Consider the following 15,727-nt stretch of genomic DNA (forward strand, 5'->3'; position numbering starts at 1 on the left):
AAAGGTAAGGTTCTGGAATGGCCAAAGTCAAAGTATGGATATAAATCCCATTGAAAGGCTATGGGGTGCTGACGCAGGTTGCAAGAAAGCCCTGAAACATTGCTGAAAAAAATTCTATATCGAGAAATGGGGGGAAAAATCTTTGCAGTCAATGTCAGGGACCAGTTGAGAGTTATAAAAACACCTACTTGATGTTGTTTCTGCCAAACAGGGCAATACTAGTAATAGATCTAAGGATGTATTTACTTTTTCACATGACTGTACATATAAAAAACAATAGTGATAGAATTAGGCTAACAGCTAACATTCCCCCTAATCATTTTATTTTGATATTAACATCACTATAAGAGCTCAATTTGATTAAAAAAGTGTCAAGTCTCTCACTTCAATTACAAAAAATGCAAGACAACATTCATTTTTGTCATCCCTGCCAAATGTAGAACACTGCTGCTAAGTAGTGATTTAGGCCAAGCAGGAAGAAAATGAGCTTATGCCACAAGATTAATACTCAACATAGCATAACTTTCTTTTCAGAAATGTTTTACTTGTTTGTTTAAATTTATATAGCTGAACAATCTCAGATTTGTGACTCAACCGATTAAAACAAGAAACAGTAAACAAAATAAAACTAAAAGTGTGAGTATGCATGCTGTATATAAAAAACATTAAAAGCTAGAAAATGTATTTGAGGACAGTACAATTAATGCATCACAATCCATACAGCAAAGATATTTGGGACTGGCAACTTGGTTATTAAACAAGACGGTCGGTAATTCATACACGATTTCAGCTCTCACTTCAGTTTTCCTTCGCTTTACAGTTCTGTGAAGATGGTAAAAGCAAGGATTGGTTGCAGTTACTTTTTCATCACCATCTACTTATATAGCCGTCTAGTAGGTTCCACACCACAGCCAGACTCCCAAGCAAGACGCCAAAGCCACGTCTTCAAAGTCCTCGGAAAGGCTAGGAAGGGCATGGTAAAATGGTCTCTCACCTTCTGCCCATATTATATGTTCCCAGCATCATTTTACCAAACATATTTATATTTTTTATCAGCAAGGCCTCTTTACAAGGGTTGCAATATATGCAGATACACTGGTCCCTAGCACAAAATATAGGATATGAGTGGAAAAGGGCACAAAAAGGAGGCTGTAGCTGCCTGCCTCCATTGCTCCACCTTTTTGCATTTACTCAAGGTTTTCCAGAGAGTCACCATAGGCCAGCACAATTTAATGTTAGCTAAAGGTGACATTAGCAGATAGTGTTGAGTGGTTCCGACTGTCCATTAGCTAATGTAGCTCTGTAGGTCATCATGTAGATCAGGCCAACAAAGTCATACTCCTAAGCAGGATTTTAATGCAAGATGACTTCCGTATCCACTATGTTTTTCCTAGATACTTTTTTTTTTAGTTTGGAATTCCAGTCCGAGTACATATTTTTAATCACCTGAGGAATCCCTGTACTATTTTAACAATAGTAGTAGTTTTGATAGCACATGGTATGTCAAATCTTTTTTCAGTTTCTTCTGGCCTAAATCTGTCCTTATCTGATCAAGTCATACCAACGATAAAAATTATATTAGCAACAACATATAAATTTCCTTGGAACAGATTTTAAAAAAGAAAAACTGCTAAAGAAAAGCACTGCCTTCAGATCTTCTAGTTCAGAAAATAAAATCTTTCCAATAGATAATATAAACTTTTGCCTTTGATATCATAACTGATATAAGGAAGACTTTCATTTTGAAATCCCTAACATATACAAACGTCATGAGTACTCAAAAAGGCAGCGTTTCTAAAACCTTTCTAAAATAGTTGGAACAGACTTTAAAAAGGGGATACAGCATATATCACAATGATACCCATGTACTTCTCTAGTACAATGGACTACTGTATTTCTATTCTGGACTATTGCAAAGTCCATATGAGAAGTGAGTAGGGATCAAATGACCATAAACAGAGCCTCCCGGTCCAGGATTGGGTGCACAAGATGGATTTGTATAAAACCTTCCACCCCAAGCCATGATTGCCATCTGCTCTTCAGAAGAAGCGACAACCCCAGAAGGACACATAATTTGGGCAACAACTCTATTGAGGAGTACTACCCGTTGCCAGTTAAAGACAGCAACTCTCCAGAACTAGGGGATCCCAAACCCCAAAGACAATTTCTCTATATGGGGCTGCCCTTGAAGATCATCTCCCCAAAATTCAACTGGTCCAGAATATAGCAGTTGTCACCTGGTGGGATCTAGGAAGTAACCTTTCTCTATAGTTTCATCTACTGTATGGAAAAGGGTAGATACAAAGCTGAGATAGAGAAAGCTCTATCTTTCTTGCTTCCTGAATGGTGTTAAGACATAGCTTTCTCCTCAGGAATTGTGTCATTATATAAAGTGAGCCAAACTTTTCTTTCTAGTATTTCTTGAGAGATTAACACCATGGCACTGGTGATGTATTAGAGTTTTAATCTTGCATTTTTATTATGTGGATAAGAAGTGATTTGATAGCACATAATCAATTAATCAGTTTGTTAGCTGCCTAACACTTTATATAATAAAACATGTAACATTTTCAAACACAATAAAAAAGAAACAGAACATATTTGGTGATGCTGTCGAAGTGACAGTATCTGAATCAAACCACAGGATTGATAGACAGACTTACCAGTTACCTGAAGCTGTGATTTCATAGTTAGTCCACTGATACACTCTGATTTTGACCCATTCCCAGCCATATCATAGGAAGGAACATCAACCTAAGTAAAGAATTCAATAAAAAATACTATTTTAAAAACAAGTGGTGCACTCCTTAACAACATGGCAGGACAGCCAAGTATATATATAAACTGGTTAAATCAAGGAATACCATAGGCACATATAGTCAATGAAGAATATGTGTTGATAAACCACAGAAATGAAGTAGCAATATTAACTGAAAGTAATTAAGACTTGAAACTTAACATTAAGAAAACCAAGCTCATGGCATCCGGCCCTCTCAATTCCTGGTAAATAGATGGGGAAGAAATGGAGGTAGTCACAGATTTTATTTTCCTGGGCTCCAAGATCACTGCAGATGGGGACTGTAGCCAAGAAATTAAAAGACGCTTGCTCCTAGGGAGGAAAGCCATGGCAAATCTAGACAGCACACTAAAAAGCATAGACATCACCCTGTCAACAAAAGTGCGTATAGTCAAGGCTATGGTCTTCCCAGTTGCAATGTATGGAAGTGAAAGTTGGACCATAAGAAAGGCTGAGCGCCAAAGAATTGAGGCCTTTGAACTATGGTGCTGGAGAAGACTCCTGCGAGTCCCTTGGACTGCAAGGCAATCAAACCGGTCAGTCCTAGAGGAGATCAACCCTGACTGCTCTTTAGAAGGCCAGATCCTGAAGCTAAAATTCAAATACTTTGGCCACCTATTGAGAAGGAAGGACTCACTGGAGAAGAGCCTAATGCTGGGAAAGATTGAGGGCAATAGAAGAAGGGGACGACAGAAAATGAAGTGGCTGGATGGAGTCACTGAAGCACTAGGCGTAAGCTTAAATGGACTCCAGAAGATGGTAAAGGACAAGAAGGCCTGAGGGAACGTTGTCAATAGGGTCGCGATGGGTCGGACACGACTTCGCAGCTAACAACAACAACAATTAAGACTATTAACACAATTATTGTCAACAGCTCTGAGTATTTGATAAGATAAATAATAAAAATGATCTCCTTTTGTTCTATCCCAGACAGGTACTTGTTGGCAAAACAATCAGTAGCAAGGAAAGGAGTGAGATGGGCGGTCTAGAAACATGAAAAATAATAAAATGAAATGAAATATGCACTAACAATGGACAAAGTAAATATATGCAAATTATAAACTAGAATAATAATTACTATATAGCCAAGAAGGTATAGCTTAGATTATTTTTACAACTTCCATTCCACCTAATTCAACATATTGTATTTTACAACAGTCTTATACTTGACCTAAAGTTTAGATAGCCACTACATCTCTTAAAAATGTTAGGATGGTCAAACATAAATTTATGTAAATGAAAGACTACTATGAAGCTCCGTATAAATTATATTTTGGTTGTTTTAGGAGTTAAAGTAGGTGGCATTTCTTCCATTTTTAAATTCATCAACTTCTTACAGTGGTTAAACATAGGACTTGAAAGATATCCCACAGAAATCAATAATAAGCAACCCTTCACAACAGCCAAATAGTTATTCAAACATTTTATCTGAGATATTAATAACATGTACTTGAGCAACTATTTTCCACTCCAGTACTTGCCTAGACTGTGAAACTGACAGATTGGTTGCTTTTGCTTTGAAAGGCAAATATTAATCTTCATAGCTCCTATATTATGTGGAGAAGCTCAAAATTGTCTTCATTTTTTTTCTTGTGAAAAGGCCTGATTTTTAAACTTGCTTGGCTAGCACAAAACTTAATAGCAGATCCCAAAGGAGCTGAGAGAAGAATCTAAAAGTTCCACTTCCAAATCCTTATGCTCATGAACGTGTGGGTTTTCCTTTAGTTAATTTTCCGATCTTTATGTCACCCACCCCTTCAAATTTTTGGAAATGCACAAAGAAAACAATGGAGATATTCTTCTTATTAACTACTATGACTTTCTACTAGGGAGAAACAGTACTCTGGCAAAGTGACCCATTAACATTTGCTTTGTTTTACACAAAAAGGACACATGAATAATTCATACAAATGTATCCTTCATTCTCCCTGCAATCAATTCTTAATTTCTACTTCCCCAAAGCAAATATTTCTGATGGTGAAACAATAAATAAAACCTTCTTTAATTTGTTAATTTTGCAAAGAACAAGTCTGGTTTTGCTTGTAACAGATTTATAGTATGATAAATGGAATAAATACGTACCCTTTCCCAAGAAAACAGAACTGACTCACAGTGGGGCTTTGGGTTTTTTGTTTTTACAGAAAAAAATGCAGGCATAAGCTGTGAATGACTATTCTTAAAGGTGGAGTCTTCTTTGTATTCTTTCCAATATTAGATAAAAGTTGGCTGGTTATTTTGCCCTCAGTCTCCAGCTACAACATAGAGATCCTTAAGGCAGTGATGTAACAATTAAAGACAATGTGCTTAAGATTGTTTGAATATTTTAAAGCATAATAATAATTAAAAGGTTTCTGCATAAACCAGTCTTGGTGGTCCCAGAGGTTATTGGCACACTGGGTGCCGTACCAAAAAATCTTTGAAAGCTCTTAGAAAATATGCACATTGACAAAATTTGCATCGGTCAATTACAAAAGGTCACACTGCTTGGACCCACACATATATTACACTGATACATTACAATTTCCTGTAATATCTCTTGGGGATAACTTGATGTGTATGAAGGCCAACACTAGCTAAAGAACTGGCAGCTCTGATTTTACATTTGTATGTACTTAATAATATTTATTTATTAATTTATTTATTTATTATTATTAATTATTATTATTATTATTATTAATTTATTAATTTATTAATTTATTATTATTATTATTGCCTGCAAAAGAGGCACCAGATCTTATTTTCTGGGGGGGGGGTGTCTTTTCCACTCACCTTGCAGAAGCAACTCCGACAGCTTCGCCCAGCCGGCCCACTTCTGCAGCCAAAGGAGCAGCTTCATTCTGCTGCTGAGAATGGAGCTCCACCCTACATTTTGTAGTCAGAGGCCTTTCTCAAAGACTGTGAAATGCAGGGCAGCGCTCCATTCTCAGCTGCAGAATGAAGCTACATCTTCAGCCGCAGAAGAAGTGGGCCGGTGAGGCAAGTGTAGATCCGTGGGAGGCCTGGCTGCAATGGTAAGCTCCACTTCTCCCCCCCCCCAGCTTGATTTTTAAGCGCATGCCTTGCCCCAAAACTAGGGTTTATTTTGGGGATAGGGTTTATATTAGGCCCACCCCCCAAAATCAAGCTAGGGCTTATTTTGGGCGTAGGTACCATTGCTTTTTTGGTGATTTAAAAACAAAATAGTATTTTGCATAGATAACAGAATCTGCTATTTTAAAAAAGTTTGGATCTTCATGATAACATCAAAGTGTTTTTTTACGTAAGCTGAACATTACCAGAAAATCCACGTTTACAAGTACAACAGCATTATTTCTCAAATCTCAGAACTAGAATTATGTAATCTTATTTTAGAAATAAGGCACAGAAAGTCTGAGTTTTTATTAAAGAGTACTAGGAGATGAATTTCCCATCAATTAAAACTTGAAACTAAAATAAAAAACAGCACAAGTACCTTATAATGTTGGTGATCATGTAGACATAAACACTTACATATAGAAAAATGCATAGCAAATTCCTAATTGGTCTCAAACTTTAAATATATTTGAACACAGCTCCACAGAAACACTGGATGTCTCACTACACGGAATCCTTCCGAAGGCTAAGAAGCAATTAAAACTGATCATGGCACAATAAAGAGTATAATTTCCCTTCCCTTTAATAGCTTATATACATCACTATTATACATATTATAACAATGAATGATTCTTTTGTTCACTGAAGACTTCATTCTTCAGTATTGTATAGCCCACGGGTCGCCAACCCGCGGCTCCGGAGCCGCATGCGGCTCTTTGAACCGTCTCCTGCGGCTCCCAGCCGCCCGGTGCGCGCGCACCTCTTCGAACGGGCAGTGGTGCGCGTGCATCTCTCCAAATGGAGAGTGGCACCGCCCGTTTGGAGACGTGCGCGTGCACGAACGGGCAGCGGCGCCGCTCTTTGGGAAAGCTGCCGCGGCCCGTTTGCAGAGCTGCCGCCTTCCTCAGAATACTCACCCATTTCCTGAACTTGAAGCTGACAGAAAAAAGGAGACAAGTAGCTTCTAATGCTCCTACACTGCCCACAGAATACGGGCTGAGTTGTGTACTAGACACAACAGTGCACTTAAGACTTATTATTGTCTGCCTTTCACAGGGTTTTAGCTGAAGGTCTAGTGGGCAATTTGGCTAAGGCCTTGGTCGCAAGCTGGAACAGGCATGTGACAGAAGTTTTGGATCACATTGCTCCTATGCAGCTTCTCTTTGGGCAATAAACTAGGGGTGCCTTGGGAAGCAAGAAAAGATGCCCGGAATGCCATTGGAGAAAAATAAAGTGTACTATAAGTCCAATCAAACACCAGTTAAGAACTAATATTATGGATTACACTATGGTGACAAATGTGTTGAAACCATTATTTCTCTGCCATTATTATGTCTGTCGATAAGATGCCCAGTGGACCTTTTAGGGTGAGCTGTGCCTTGCTGGGGAAGGATGGGCCACAAGAACATCTCTAGAGGAATTTTCTTGCTATCTGATGGATAGATACTTGGATTCATTCAGGTATGGACTCCAAATGAGCAGGTTCCATTGAAGTGCTTGGAATATGATCTCGTGAAGTTATCTGGACCGAAATGAGCATCTTACTCTAAAGCAGGCATGTCAAACCTGCAACGTTGTGCGACGTATTGCAACTTTTTCCCCGTTGCCAGCAATGGGGTGGGCGTGGTTTCGGCGTGACGCATCTGGCTGGCAGGCTGGCAGTTTGACATGCCTGCTCTAAAAGAAGTGGACAAGGTCCTTTTATATGTGAATTCAATGACCTAATTATTAGATCCAGGGCCTTCCTGGGTTATTAAAGTTTCCTGGTAAGTGACCAGTATTTGGGTTCATTTGAGACAGCTTCATCAAAGGAGGGGATGGTCACATTATTCATGTCATCACTATTTAGCTGTATTGATTACCAGTTTACTTCCTAGTGCAATTTAAGGTGCTGATTATCAGCTATGAAGCACTACATGGAATAGTGCCTGATTAGATGAAGGATTCTGAAGAAAACTGTTTTTGCAGATGTTTCATTACCCAAACTAGATAACATTATCAGTGCTAGAAAGGGCATGTTCCTTTCAATCAAATAACTTCATCTATCAGAATCTAGGTAATATACCTTCTCTGTTATGGTGCCACAGAGATTCACATGGCTCCCATACTACAGCTGTTCTGGATGTTGTTAGAAACACGTTCTGCTCTCAAGCTTTGGTTAAGATGGATGCTGGAACTTTGTTAGTTTTGTTGTTGATTATCATTTTGGGTATATTTGGTTGTTTTTCCTCTTTCACATGTAAATATCTTTTTATTGCTTAGTTTTTCTCTTATGTGAAAATTATCACAGAATAATCTGCAAATAATTGTTTGTAATTTTCTCAATTACAAAGTGGCCCAGAGCCTTTTGGGAATCAGGTGGTCTCCAAATTTAATAAACAAACAAAACACAGCAAGAAATAAAAGATTACAAAATTCCTCATGTAAGTTGAAATCTTTTCAAGTAAATAAAATTTCTATTTTATACACATGCACTTATAAGTTTACTAGTCTCCTTCCCAAGAATACTTCCAGATGGGAATAGACTGAATGGTACCTGTGGCCTCAATGTACCCTCTCTCATTTGGCTTTTATTATATTTGCAAGGGATATCTCTGAGTACCATAATCATCCTTAAAACATAAAAATGCTGTATAGCTGTAACTAATATCATGATTGGATACATGCCAACTTTTAAATGGGGGGTTGGATGTAAGAGGGAACATTCTGGGGAAGCTGAGGGGATTGACAATTTCAGTATTGTGACAAATGTTATATCCCATCCCTTCACATTGGTTTAATCACATTGATTTAATCTTCCTCATGGTAAATTGACATTTTATGATTGACTACACTGGTAGGCCATATATGAATAGACAACACCACCACTCATCTGCCTATTCATAAAATGACTACCAGAGAGACATTTTGAGAGAACATCCACAATATGCCTCCAAATTTGTATAGTGGTGCTAGAACAGCAGCTCCCAACCTTTTCTATACCCCGCACCCCTAGAACACTTCTGATATACTCTTGCACCCCTTACAAAAGTTCAAAATAATGGCAACAAATTATGCATATACACTATAATTTTGAAAACCCAAGTTTTCACACCCCCTGGAATATTGTCTCACACTCCCGGTTGGGAACCCCTGTGGTATAAGCTGCAGGACTCTGTTTCAAACTATAATATAGCTAATTACTCAATATTACTTAGTGCTTCTCTTTGTAGTATTTCAAAGATGTAGTTTGAAATACTTGCAGTTTGCATATTTGCAGTTATACTGCAAGGAATTCATATTTTAGTATACTAAGTTTTAAATTTTTTAAGAATTTGAACTCACATAGATATAATTTTCAATTCCAAATGCTTGTCTTGAACTATATTTTTATGAAACTCTGGACTCACACCATTAAGCAACTAGTTAATCAACAGCTATGATATATCAAGATCATGTTTCAGACCAACACCATTAAGAATATAAAATCTGGACTCATATAAAATCCGTTCTTTACTACACTTGGTCCAAGTCATAATGACCTATAACCTCAGGAGCAAGAAGCTGAGCTTAGAAAACTCCAGATCTCTTTGTTAACAAACCAATTTTCTCTGGAAGGAAAAAATGAGGTCTTGGATCCACCAAACCACAAATCTTTGTGGAGTTTTGCAAATAGCCTTATGAACATTGTTCTCAGTGAGGATGTCCATTCCTGGCTTGACTGAAAGTGGGGGAACTGGGTAGAGTCTGGAACATCATCTATTTGAAACAGATGTCTAACAAATGGTTACCAATTGGTAATATTTTATGTATAAAAATATTGTGACAATGTAGATCAGTATTTCTAGAATGAGACCTCAAACCTTTGAAAATATTAAACTGGGAAAAATTAGTGATTCAAAATATTTTAATCATAATTCTATAAATCATTTCACACATTATCTGGATGCTTATCAGAGTGGATAACAGCACAGCACATTTAACCATAATGGATACTCAATATTTTAATGAGCTTTCCCAAATAAAAGGAATTATTATATAAAAATATATACAAAAATTTAAGTCATGCAAATTTGATAACTATATTATGAGTTTACCTCGCTTTAGTCTACATGGCTCATATGCATAGAGATCACAAAAGTTAGGGAAACAGCTAGGCAGTAATCTCCAAACCAATCTGAATCCCAACATTCATCCAAAAAGCACTGAAGAATTTTGTTGGTGTTTCTTCATAGAATCTGAAACAAAACTTCAGATTTTGTATACAAGGAACAATAACTTCTTCTTCATTACTTCAAAACAACAGATTAAATGCAATGAATCCAAATTACTCCAAACAATTCACATACATTTATGGCATGTGTATTGTTAGCAAAATTACATTAATATTTTATGCTGTTTGCAGTAATTTACATCATTTGTGTGACAATATATGCAGATGATATAAAAGTCAAGTAACTATGTAATGAAATTCAGATCTAACAACATCCTTTCTTACTAAATGAGATGTACAGGTAATCATTGATTTACAACCACAATTAGGACCAGAATTTCCAGTACTAAGCAAGGTGGTTGTTAAGTGAGTCGCACCTGATTTTACACTGTTTTTCGCCATAGTTATTAAACAAATCACTCCAGTTGTTAAGTGAATCATGTGGTCATTAAGCAAATCTGGCTTCCCCAATGACTTTGCTTGTCAGATGCCAGTTGGGAAGACTGCCATCAACAATGACATGACTCCAGAATGCTGCGCCCATCATAAATACATGCTAATAGGCAAGTGCCCTAATTTTTATTATGTGACCGTGGAGATGTTGCAACAGCTGTAAAAGCGAGGACCAGTCATAAGTGACTTTTTTAGTGGCACTGTAAATCTGAATGGACGCTAAATGAATGGTTGTTAGTCAATGACTATCTGTACTTATATTTTAATTAGCAATAGCACTTACACTTATATACCTCCCAATAGTGCTTTACAGCAAGGGTCCACAACCCCTAGTTCGCAGCCCGGATCTAGTCCATGGCCTATTAGGATCCTGGCAGTGCAAGCAGCGGTTGAGCACGTCAAGGTCCATTCCCCCCCTCCCGTTGCTGCTAGTCCACAGAGCCGGAAAGGTTGGGACCTTTGGGCTGTTTACTATGTCAGCATAGTGCCCCCAACAATCTGAGTCCTCATTCTTAAAAGAGATATAAAAGTCTTCTAATGTCACCCTTTCAAAACAGGCCATGTCAGGAAAAAAGCATAAGGAATACTACTTTATTGTTGTAAGATATCACAGAATCTTCAAAGCTTACCAGCATTTCCCTCCATTCCCACTTACAATGAGTAGAACTGAGGGGTTATTTTGAGTCTCTTTCTTATGCTTTCACCCGTCTCACTTCCCCTAAACTGTCACTTACTTTTTCAACTCTTGTATTACTTTATCAAAGTTATCTCTAGATATATACAGTAGCACAAGTAACCAGCAAACAAGGTTTCAGATAATTTTCTTTTAATTGAGAGTTCTTGACTAGAATTTGGGGATGAATACGTGGCAACAAATATGTTCTATCAACTTATAGTTCTCTTCATATATACAGTGAATTTTAATGTTTAAAGAATTTAATGCAAATGTTAGATAGCTGCAAGAAATTTTTGTAATTATAAGCTGCATCTAATACTGCATTCTCAGACTTCTACTTATACATTACTTGTGCTTCCATTAATTACCCTTTAGTTTCCTTCTCTCATCCCATTATGTATGCCAACTCCATGCTTGAAATCTGGGGAATATTTGGGAGCAAAAAAGAGCTAAGTAAGAATTTATTCTGTTAGCAGAATAAAATATGCTATTGGAATAACACTAGAGGGTAAGACTCCCTGTAACAACTGAGACTTTCCTTATAAAATGTCCCTGCTTATAACTTCTATTTCTAAAATTAGCAGATCATGAAATTAATGTATTTTTGGAACAACAGAAATTTCACTAACCATATTACTGGTTGCCTTTTGTCTTAAGACAGATAAAAAGGAAAATGTTTAGCATAAGATGCATAATTACCTTAAAGATTTTGCTGTCACAAGGCAAAATAATGAACAACTTTATTAAATATTATGAGTTTACATAAATTAATGGAAAGTTTACTTATCAGAGATTATTAAATGCATTATCAAAAACATTCCTTGACTATAATAAGCCACAAACCAATGCTAAGAACGCTACAATTGTCATTATTTAAAGGGCTTCCAAGGAGCTTCTGAATAATAGTGGACTGTTGGATTATAGGGTTCTTTTTTTTATTTTACTATTTATAACATTTATATAATTGCCCATCTTTCAACCACCTCTGGGAATTCTCACAATTAAAAATTAGAAAATACATAAAATCATATTAAAGCTATGAAACTCAACCAATTAAAATAAAAAAAACTGGTGCTAAATCAGTTTTATAATGTAATCTGGTCTTATCCCAATGCTTGGGAAAAGCCAAGTCTTCAAAGCCTTAAACAAGGCTAAAAGTGGAGGCCTGCCAAACTTCAGGGGGCAGAGTGTTCCATAGGGCAGGGGCTGCCACGGAAAAGGCATGCAGATAACATGGCCCTGTGGCATATAGGGCTTTAAAGGTAATAACTAGTACCTTAACTGCACCCAGAAAGAAGCTGGAAGTCATACAACAATGGTGTTACATGGGCAAACCTAGAGTTCCCCATTAGTCAGTGTGCTGCTGCATTCTGGACTAGTGGAAGTTTCCAGGTGACTTCAAGGGCAGTCCCATATAGAATGCATTACAGTAACGCATTCAGATTAAGATGTAATAGACCCTGAGCAGGGCCTCCTGGTTCAGGAAGGGCACAACTGGTACCCCAGACAAATTTGTACAAAGACCTCCCTGGCCTCAGCTTCCCTCTGCTCCTCAAGCAGTAGTTGTGAGTCCAGGAGGGCCCCCGAATTGTGCACAACTGAGTCCAGGAAATGCTACCCCATCAGAATCAAAGATAAAGAATCAACTGGTCTTGGGATCTAGAAGCTAATAGCTACTCAGTCTTGCTATGGTTAAGTTGAAGATGGGGTTCCTCCACAACCAGGCCACCACATCACTTGTCTGGCTAAGGGTGGAGATACACTGTATAATTGGGTATCGTCAGCATACTGATGATACCAAACCCCGTACTGATGAAATCAATGAAGTTTCAGAGGATGCTTGGAGTTTTCTTTTCCCCCAAAATTCTGTTACAGTGGAGTGCTAGACTTTTTGTAGCATATCAGTTAGTCTGGTCTTGATACAACACTGGTCAAGTTATTGAAACTTCTATGTAATAAAATTATTATTCGCTGAAAAAAGATACAGGTGAACATCCTAAATAACAATACAAAAGAACATTTTAGTCTTAATCAAAACATTATGCTAGAAATTATGCCAAACATATTGCCCAATCTAGAATCTTTAAAGGAATTCAAGTTCACTTGAATTTTATTTTAAACATTAAGAAAAAAATTGACTGTGGTGATTTTCAAAGAAAATAATGGGACAATCCCTGGCACTGCTTCCAAGCAATATGAATTTATTCAGCCATTATAGAAAGTGAGCGACCTGGATAGGCAATCTTTACAGCTAGTTTAAAATCACCACTGATGACACTTGGCTATTTCCTCTATTAAGTATTGCTTTAAATTTTCTCCATTACATAAAGATGGTTTTATTTATTTGAATTTCACTTGTTTGTAATTACTATGCAATATGGTTTTGGTTAACAATTCAACAGCTTCATTACAAAACATCTTTGGGCTACAGGACCACCAAGGTGTTAGCATCGATCCATTAAAACATCTTACCTGTTCACTGCCAAATAAATCTAGACAACGAAACATTAAGTTTTTGGCATATCACAAAATCATGATTATTTGGTCAATTAAAATGTTATCCTTGCTGATTTGATATTAACATAAAATTTTTGCTGTGCAAAGAAAAAGCAGAAGCAGTGGAATAAAAATCTGTAAATTTTTGTAACTTGTACACTATAATAATGATAATTGGAATTCATTTTAAAGAGGAACATTTAAAAAATCACAGGGGTTTTGTGAAATGTAGTAAGTGTATTTAAATTATTAACACCTAGCAACATCACTTTAGGTTTGCTTGTATTAGTGAGACTTCAAAAAGAAACATTTATGTATCTGAAACACTTAAAAATAGTCAACACAAAAGTGCATATTTTGAGAATCTATATACACAGAAGAAACTCAATCAACTTGAAAGATGTGTATATACCTAAAAAATAGCAAAGTATAAGCTTTAATTTATTAAGCAATGATAATAATAATTTGCTCTATCTTTGAAGAGGTTTATCATGTTGACCCATACATATAAACTGAAGTCCAACAGGTAAACATTGCTTCATCTTTATCATCATAACCTCCACTCCTTTCTAGGAAAGAAATCCATTTCTGGAAAGGGAAATCCAATCTTGTGATCTTCTATACCTGCAAACTTGCCATATATCTCTTCTTTGTGAAATGAGAAGCAAAAAGGACATTTAATGCTTGAACCCATAGGAACTAAAATTTTCCCATTCCTCCTCTTAGAATTAGGAGGTAGAAACTGCTAATCCTAATTAAGGGGAAATTTGTAACAATAAAATAAAAAATCCAAAAACTCTGTAACTCTTCCCATTTAACTCTGAAATTTCTTATCTGCCAGTACTGATTTGGCAGTCAATTTCCACTGTATCATTTCTGTTCCAACTGATTCATGCTTTCAAATATATAAATACAAACTTAAAATCTCTTTTAGAATGCAAACACTCCTGAAGAAACTAAAATACTTATCATTAATTATATTTCTAAGCTGGCCAAGTTGGAGTTCTTTTGATACTATCTGTTCCCACAAGTATATTGTGCCACAAAATAGGAAAGAACAACTTATTTTTGCTTATCTGACAAAGGGGCTCTCAGCACACATACAAAATTGCAATTTATAATTCTCAAATTGTTTTAATGTGACTAATGTTATGCTCCTTGGAATGTTGTTCAACTCCTATCTATTCCAGATAGGAGAACAATTATAATGGATAATAAGAGCTGCAGATTTGAAACCACAGGATATCCATTTTTTAAAAAAAATCATATTAGTAATACTAATGTTAACAGTCTTAACCTTGCACTGTTGCTTGACAATTCTAATATTTTAAAATATTTGAATTAGTGAATCCAAATATTGTTATTTATTTTTGGACACCTAGCACATGTTCTCAAGTGTTACAAGACAAATGATCCTATTCTTCAACAGATTCAGTCTAACATTCAGCCTATGATATCCATATAGCAAGAAACTCCTTCAATCACAGTTAGATATTCACTGAGGTAAGGAATAAATTAAATTAAACAAATTTCATTGAATTAGAAGGCTTTCATTACCCCATTCCTATGGAAATATATTCAGATCTTATTATTCCAAGTAAGGATGTATGATATGTCAACTGTCAAAGTCCATTACTTGCAAAAATGGTTTAATTATATGACAGGTGCTTTGGACAAAATAACATATTCATCTGTGTGAATAAAAATCTTGAAGTCCTTTAATCAACAAACTTAAAATAGCTTTATGATTTTTTCTGGTATTTGTCACATTACAATATGTGGAAAAATATACAATAGTTCACATACAAAAAAGTTTGCTTCAACGACAATATTGAGGATATAAAGTTTTCAAAATCCATCCTATTGATATTTTAAGCAATTTGCTAATTGCTCTTTTTGTGCAATTCAATGTTTGATTATCTGAACTGAATCTAAAGTAAAAGAATCCATTTTCAGTTATACAGTATTATCACTCTCAAAACACAGCAGTTGCAAACTTTACTTTCAAAATAATGACTTCATTGCTAATTATTCACTGAAT

General features: G+C 36.3%; 2 protein-coding genes across 3 annotated transcripts in view; one reads left to right on the plus strand and one right to left on the minus strand.

The window, feature by feature from the left end:
• Positions 1-15,727, plus strand: part of PIGU (phosphatidylinositol glycan anchor biosynthesis class U) — a gene marked incomplete at its 5' end in the record, with an annotated part of 662,778 nt that overhangs the window by 99,535 nt on the left and 547,516 nt on the right. The window lies entirely within an intron of this gene.
• Positions 1-15,727, minus strand: part of ITCH (itchy E3 ubiquitin protein ligase) — a 56,115-nt gene that overhangs the window by 38,911 nt on the left and 1,477 nt on the right. For both annotated transcript variants that reach the window (XM_083358243.1, XM_083358242.1), the window contains exon 2: positions 2,664-2,754. In XM_083358243.1, the coding sequence (XP_083214369.1) occupies positions 2,664-2,733 (70 nt within the window). In that variant the 5' untranslated portion in view covers positions 2,734-2,754. The remainder of the gene's footprint in view (positions 1-2,663; positions 2,755-15,727) is intronic.

Source organism: Vipera ursinii (genome assembly GCF_947247035.1).
Source record: "Vipera ursinii genome assembly, chromosome: 3".
NCBI lineage: Eukaryota > Metazoa > Chordata > Lepidosauria > Squamata > Viperidae > Vipera > Vipera ursinii.